This window comes from Ostrinia furnacalis, unplaced genomic scaffold (genome assembly GCF_004193835.3).
Source record: "Ostrinia furnacalis isolate ACB-3 unplaced genomic scaffold, ASM419383v2 OfSCF2415, whole genome shotgun sequence".
Lineage (NCBI taxonomy): Eukaryota > Metazoa > Arthropoda > Insecta > Lepidoptera > Crambidae > Ostrinia > Ostrinia furnacalis.
The window spans coordinates 2,901-11,183 of record NW_021132654.1 but is presented as its reverse complement, the minus strand read 5'-3'; the positions used below and the strand labels follow the sequence as shown (position 1 = coordinate 11,183).

The 8,283-nt window shown below is 38.5% G+C and overlaps 1 protein-coding gene across 1 annotated transcript; it reads right to left on the bottom strand.

Annotated features, from left to right (window-relative positions):
• Positions 1–3,864: 3,864 nt before the first annotated feature.
• On the bottom strand, positions 3,865–5,796 carry Alg3 (Alg3, alpha-1,3- mannosyltransferase). Its single transcript, XM_028308400.1, has one exon. It carries the CDS (start codon positions 5,648–5,650, stop codon positions 4,166–4,168), a length of 1,485 nt encoding a protein of 494 aa, XP_028164201.1. The 5' UTR covers positions 5,651–5,796; the 3' UTR covers positions 3,865–4,165.
• Between the last annotated feature and the right edge of the window lie 2,487 nt (positions 5,797–8,283).

The window sequence follows — 8,283 nt, the reverse complement described above, 5'->3', positions numbered from 1 at the left end:
TCGTTTTTTCATTATATTTCTTAGCACCCACTTTAAATCAAAACCCTCCCATACTTTCAGAAGACACATGCAATACAGCAAGCACTATAACAGCTCACAGATGTAATCTATACTATATAAAGCTCGATTCCTACTCACTCACTCACTCACTGATCAGGGGTATTTTTGGGGTATTTAGAGGGGAGAGGGGTAAAATTGTGAGTGTTTGTTTTTAACTAGATTTTTCAACACGCAGGTTTTTTAGATTTTTTGAACCAAAAAACAAAATGGCGGCCTTTTTTGAGACACCAACTTTTTTGTCTTTGGTCCTGAATTTTTTCTTTTTTGGTGGTTTGTTGGGGTTGCCAAGATGTGTTAGAAAAATTGAGAAAAAATTAGAAAAACAAAATGGCCGCGCCGCCATCTTGGATTGAAAATGCGATTTCGGGGTGTTTTTGGGGAGGTGTCATTCCGAGATGCGCCATTGTTTTTGAAAAATTCTTTTGAGTGTTTGTGACTTATATAGTCTGCTTCAGAGCCCCATTCACAGAATATCAAAAAACAAGATGGCGGCTGAGCCGTCGGCCATTTTGTTGCGATCAAAAAATTCCCAAACTTTGACACGAATTTTCCGGTAGATGGCGACACCGGAGTGGGGTACAATGTTACGGGCGATTGTTGGTCTGTTATTCGAGTGTTGCCATGAATCGGAAAAAACTACCATTTTGGAAGAAAATTTTCCACCACGGCCCCGGATAGTAGAAAATGGAAATTTCCAAAAATTCCATAAACTTGGTATGCAGTCTGGTGACATTTGGGGACCCGAATGACATTTCACCATTTTTATGAAAAAAGTCTGGCAACACTGAAAGTTATGGGGAAAAGTTTTTTTTGCGACATGGGTGTCTTTAAAGTTAGTGACAGACAGAAATAATTATGGCAGAAAAAAAATAAAAATGACGTTTGGTCGCATATACGACCTAGATTATGGGAAAAATCCGAAATGTCAAAAAATCAAGATCGCGGCGGCGTGGGCGGCCATTTTGTGAAAAGTTGAAAATTTCGAAATTTTGGAATTCATTTTTCGAGTAGTTGGCAACACTTTGGAAAGTCGAGTTGTATGAGGCGGTTGTGTGTCCTGTTGAGAGGTTTTGCTTGGGTGAAGAAATTTCTCCAGTGTTGCCACACTTTGGGAGATTTGGTCCAAAAATGTCGAAAGTAGAAATAACGACTTCCGGTCGAAAATTGGGATGACGCCTCCTGCAAAAGGGTCGTGCAAATGACATTTGACCATTTTCATCTCGATCACCTGGCAACACTGGGAGCTACGGGGAAAAGTATTTTTTTCGACATGGGTGTCTCTAAAGTTAAGGACGGACAGAAGGAGATATGGCAGGGAAAATCCAAAAATGTGGTTTGGTCAGTTATACGACCCAGACTATGGGAAAAATCCGAAATGTCAGAAATTCAAGATGGCGGCTGAGCGGGCGGCCATTTTGTAAAAAGTTTCAGATTTTCGATTTTTCAAATGCATTTTTCGGGCAGTTGGCAACATTTGAGAAAGTCGGGTTGTATAGGGCGATTACGTAGTTTGTCAAGGAGTATCGTTTGGGAAAACTAAAATTTCCAGTGTTGCCATACTTTAAGAGTTTTGGTCAAAAAATGTAAAAAAAGGAAATAACGACTTTCGGTCAAAAATTTGGATGACGCCTCCTGCACATAGGTCCAACTAATGACATTTGACCAATTTCATCTCGATCACCTGGCAACACTGGGAATTACGGGAACACAAAATTTTGTGACATGGGTATTTTTAAGGCGTTGCTCCTCGGGACTGGGTGAGGATAGAAAAAAAGTAAAAATGGGGTTCGGCGCGGAAAATGGTCCAGATTAAGGCAAACATGCAAAATTTTGGAAATCCAAGATGGCCGCCAAGCGTTCACCCGTTTTCCTAAAGGGACTAAATTCTCCATACAAATTGTATGCAGGGGGCTTAGCTAACGTAGAAAAAGGCGAGGCCGAAGGCCGAGCGATAGTTTAAAGCCTGTGAGTCGCCATAGATTTATTTTTAATGCGTCAAAAAAGGACAAGAGTCCAGTGACAGACAGAAAGGCGAGGCCGAAGGCCGAGCCATAGTTCAAATCCCGACAGTCGCCATAGATTTNGACTAGAGCCCAGTGACAGACAGAAGGCGAGGCCGAAGGCCGAGCGATGGTTCAAATGCCGAGAGTTACCATAGTTAAACTTGTGTTGCGTCAAAAAAGCAAAAGAGCCTTGCGACAAACGCGAACGCCCCCTGTAATTTTTGCGAGGCCGAAGGCCGAGCTCCGAATGCGAGGCCGCAGGCCGAGCGCCGCGTAGGGCGAAGCCCGGAGCGGCCAGCATCGCAGATCTAGCTTTTGTAGCCCGCGTAGCGGGCGACCAAAGCTAGTCTATTTATACAGGTTGACTTTAATTTAGAGCATATTCTTGTATATGGACACTCATATGCAAAAGTGAACCATTATTGAAAAAAAATAGACCTTTATAGGACAAGAAAAAGAATCGGTATCATTTGAGCTTTTCCTTGTTCCTTAAGTTTTTAAATTATTATCCTGGATTTAAAAAAAATATATAATGGTTCACTTTTGCATACGAGTGTGTCCATATACAAAAATGTTGCGAATGACTACTACACTCGCGAGCAAAAGTATGGAATCACTTGCATGAAATTGTTTCCACGCGATCTTGTGTACTAACTAATTTGTTAGTAACAAAAAAAGTGGCACATTTTAAAGATTAAACTTTAATTTGATAATAAATTCATTTAAATCACATCGGTATTTAAAAAGATATCCCGGCTGATGTGAAGAAGTAAGGAAAAAGACAAGTATCAACTGTTTGATACGTCGCGAGTTGCGGCCTATTTACTCCCAATAAAAGCACGTGTTTTTGGATTTTTGCTTTCACACGTTGATCCTTACACATCTCCGCTTCTTTTGACACTTTACCTGGGATATTACACCTACGGAAGCAGCACAAATCGTTGCACTATTGCTAGAATGGCTCAGCCAGCGGTCTGTCGCACGTCAGTGCCACATAAGCCAGTCCTGGGTTTCGAAAGTTTTTAAGACGCTTTCGGGAGACGTGGCTTTATTCCGAGACCAAGATCTGAACAGCGCCGGTGCATATCGCAGAGGGATGACCGTTTTTTCATGTCAACCTCTCTATGAAATCGTCATTTGACTGGTATCGACGTCCAGTAAGAGCTCAGAAATGTTCGTAGGATAGCTGTTAGCGAGTGGACAGCTCGTCTAAGATATAAGCAATAGAATTTGACACCAAAAAGGCCTGCCACAGGCTCGAAACTGACGGCAGGTCACCGATAAGCACGCCTCCAATTTGTTCGCACACATTTTGATAGAAGACATCAGCCGGGATAACGTACGGCGCGACGCTCGCAGCCAATGTGTTAAATACCGGTGTGATTTAAATGAATTTGGTATCAATTTAAAGTTAAAAGTTTAATCTTTAAAATGGTGCTACTTTTATTGTTACCAACAAATAGTTAGTACACAAGATCGCGTGGAAACATTTTCATGTAAGTGATTCCATACTTTTGCTCGCGAGTGTACCCCTTCCCTCCCTTACTAGATTATGCTCTAATTCCAAGACACCCTGTCTATCTATTCTTGTATTAATTTTTACTATTTTTATTATATTGGCTATGAAAAGCAATCGCTACATTTATAGTTCATAACTTCAATGTAGGTAATCCTGATAAATAGATGGACCTTTGTAAAAGTTCTGTTAGGAAAATTCATAGGAAGGGGCACTCGCATTCATAATGTTCTTTCAACAATCTACTGAATAAAAGATTCAAATTCAACATTGTAATTTATTTATTGTATAAAAATAATGTAACAGCTCTACATACCGTATGTACTATTAAGTAATTTGTATAATATGAACACACTTTTTATTACCTTACAAAGAAATAATAAATGTCTGGGCATTTAATTAATGGAAGAAGCTACAATGACTTAGGTCTTTGTATGTAGTTTGTTGATCCTGCTTTCTAATAATCCAGTTTTAAAATGTAACTTACATAGTTTCTTTTCACATTATCTTAAAATAGTGACTTTTAACAACTTAAGTAAAACAGCAAAAAATACATAGACTTAAGAATTTAACCTACTTTATAACATTACTGTACTTTAGAGGCTATTTTTAATTCAGCAGACAATTTTTTGTACACTCCATAAAGTACAGACAAATGACAAACATGTAACAGGGCACTTGTTAGGTTAGTGCTTGGGTATGTATTCCAACACAGTTCAATGAGGGCTAAAATTAGAAATCTTACTATTACAGAATAGTTTGTGGACCATAAAAGATAAGGCAAACTATGGAAATACCATGAGTAAAACTGATAATGCAAACTCCTGGCACATACAATACCAATAAAGTTCACAATAAACATTGGGAGAATAAATAGTTGGGATAGTATATCAAAGTCTATGCTATAATGAGTTTCCTCGTTGTCTAATTGTTTCTTTGGAACCTTCTTTGTACCCTTGTGAGAGGATTTTTTTAACATTGACTCAAATGAATTCAGGAAATCTTCTTGCTCCTGGGTCAGTGTTTCTTCTTCAGTTTTCTTATTTAACTTTCTTTTGGCTTCTTTGTTCAATTTTGCTTTCCGCTTATTTTCAAGATTTTTAGCATCAATCTGTGGTTGTACTTGTTTTTGCACATATTTGAGTCTACAATAACTTCTGAAATATTTTATGCACATGGGCAAAAATATGATTAGTAGCATTATATGTATCCCCAGAAGTGTGAGGTGAAAGCATTTACTTTCAAACATATCTATCTCTAAGAATCTATAGTTTACAGTCCATGTGTGGTTGAAAACACGTCCCAAGTCAAAGCTTCCTTTTAAATATGCCATCGGTGCACTTATCAAAAAAGGCAAGCCTAAAACTAATTGTAATAGACCACACACAAAAAGTTGTTTTATGGTATTTTTATACCCCAAGTTGACAAGATAAAAGAAAAAGAGAGCAGGAGCATACAAAATAATATTCATCTTAACTGACACACCCAAACTATACATTATACTTCCTAAATACCATTTAGAATCTAAGAAAAAGTTCAGAGATGCATACAAAAACAGTACAGCAATTGGATCATTAAATAAACGTAAAATATGAATAGAATGTATTCTGTACGAAGTGAGAATCGTTATCACTAGGACATATGGAGGCACTTTTTTAGTTTTTATATAAATTCGTAACACAAAACAGAGTTGCAACAAATAGATGCCAATAAAAATATACTGTGCTAGCTTAATATTTTCACCTTGATTTGTAAGGAAGTAAAATAAAGAATATATGTAGACAAAACCTGCTGGATAGACTAACGGACCAGTGTCGCCGCGTAGCTTGCTGTAGTCTAGCGTACCATTCAAAAACCCTTCGCATTCCTGCATGTATGCTTTCCAGTCAATTTCTGTATAAGGCACTCGTTCTACAACCATTAAGTTGATTACCAGTTCTGCGATGATGATGAGCAAAGCGACCAAGGGTAACTGTGCTGGATTGATAACCAGGCCTTTCAAATAGGACCATGTAAACATCTTTTTGATATGTCGATGGTAGAACTCTTGAATATTATTGCTACCGGCCATTATGAAAGTTGTGGGATTGGAGATTATGCATTAATATATTACACACTTAATAATGCATTAATGCTGAATATAGTTAGAACAAGCTAAGCTGAAATATTATCTATTTTAAGAATAGGTCAGAGCACCGGCCGGTCCCAATTTTAGACACCCACCAGCAGCCAGCAATTTTATGACATTGACAGTAATGACAGATACTGGCTAGTTGTCATTTGTCAGCCAAAGATAACGTAAATCCGAGATAGAATAATCACATTGTAAGTCCCTCAATGAAAGTTGAAGCGAACACATTTATTGGTCGCGCACGAAAAGTTGAGGTGAACACATACTTTAATATGAATACAGCAGAATCTCTGAATAAGGGAGTCAGAATAGTTCGCCGTACTACAGTCTTAGTCCACAATACATAGAGGAATTCCATATTATTATGACCAATTGTGACCAATGGAGAGGAGGCGTGGCGTGGAGTTCTCACCTTCTGTGAGACAGTCATGTCACAGAAGGAAGCGGCGGAGAGGGAGCGGGAAGCATCACCTGACGCACCCATTGCCCGCCGCCGACGTCATGGGCACAGAAGGAGGCTCTATGACCTCCATCTGCCCCTTCTTAATAGGCATCGGCCATCAGATACGGGGGTGTCTGGTGGCGTCTAAAAGGGCCGCGTAATAATCGCTCTTGGTTTGGGGCTGCGCACTGCGAGCCTGCGCGATGCCGAGCAGGGAACGCGGACGAATGCTTGAGGCAAAACGCCAATAATGATGTCCCGCGTTCCCGACTCATATGGCTACCGAGGGCAACGTCAGGTTTTTAGTGGGTAGGCCCTGCCCTTCTGGCAGGGTGAACCCCACATAACCCACTAACTGCCCCCGCGGCTGTTATACAAATTAATGTATTTTCCTGACGAAAAAAAAAGTTCGCCGTACTACAAAGAAGAATAAAATTCTTATTTTGCATTATCTGTTTTTAAATAAGACTTATTTTTTAAAAGATGAATAGTACGAATAATAATAATAATACCAATACGGACGCCTTTTAATTAAAACTATCATTTACTGAAATACCTATGTATTTAAAAAACATTAGGTACCTACATAGTGGGCTACAGTTCCAACAAGACATTTCCGGTTATATGGTACCGGAAATTGGTAGCTCCAGAGTAGCTCACGTAGGTATGTACTATACATACAGGGTAGGGTGTAGGGTAAAAACTTAATTAAGTCTAATAATAACATCCACGATGCGAATTGAAAGCTTTCTCTCACTGATGCGCACTCGCTCTCTTCGTCGCGCGACTCCTCGTTTGGAAATCGCTTACAGTGTGAACAATCTTTATGTTTATACTATGTACCCATGGACCACACTGGACCCAAATAGGTGGATTATTAATTTGAACATAGATTTTGCATGCCGTAATATTGGTAAAATGTGAGTATAAATATTTTGTAATTGTAACACCTATGTAAACCACATTTTAAGCAAATTTTATTTATTTATTTATTAAACGTACTGCGCACATTGCACCGATTTGATATCGGCCGATTCTTCATTACAAATTAAAATCGGGCCCAACTATCGGCCGACTAAAAGTCGGTGGTGTAGGCTAATTCTACAACAATAATAATCGTGGGGTTTTAACGTTTGATACCACAGTCTTTATAAAATTAGGGATTTTCATAAGCACGTTAATCCATTATTAAAAATAGGCGTATAATAGGATTGCCAGTTAGTAGGACGTGTGAATAATTGTAAAACCTACTAACACAAATGATAACAACATTGACCCATTAACTGTTTTTTAATTATGAATCTAATAACCGTCTTATAAAGATAAAATTAAATTGCCGTAGCATTAAATTGCTTCGGCGAGGTACTAGGTATACATTTATTTTTAAATCTATTAATTCTACTACGTCATATAAATATTGAAACTGGTAAAACCCTTAAAAGACGATTAGGTATAACAACTATAACTAGAGCAATAAAAGGTTAAGCATTGATATTATTTATTTACTTTAGTTTTTTTTTGTAAAACTGTCACTAGTGGTCGTCGACAGCAGTCGGGGGTAATGGGGCTCCTCCAAAATTGTATACGGTCGGTACCAACATTAGAAAGAAGTCAATCTCCCATTTACCAGCTGCGCGAGAACATACACGAGCCTCCACTTACAAATCTTTTCTTCTTCTTTTGTTAAAGGCGATGATATTGTTTTATCGCCTCTATGAACTCTGCTAATGTAGGTAATGTAGGGTACCTACTTACCCAAGGCAAGCTCACGACCACAAGCACAGAAAAAGTAATGGTACCTAATAGTACCAAGCCACAAGTGCCAGATTTACTTAATCCCGCCTATAACATAAGCCGCAGAATGCCGCAGATATAGGTAATCACGATAAAACAGGCACTCATTTACCCTGCAGTTCATTGCGGTAAAGGTTAACAAAACAAGAAAACATAAGGTTTTAAAATGGATCTTCTAAAAATATGCTTGGTTGCCGTAGGTGGATCGTCATAAACTTTCTAAGCCCTTACTTAGTACATTATAATTTAATTGATTAAACTTTACGTTTAGATCAATAAACTGAAATAATAAGCAGTTACCTAATTTACTATTAACTACGAGTATTACGTCAGTTCA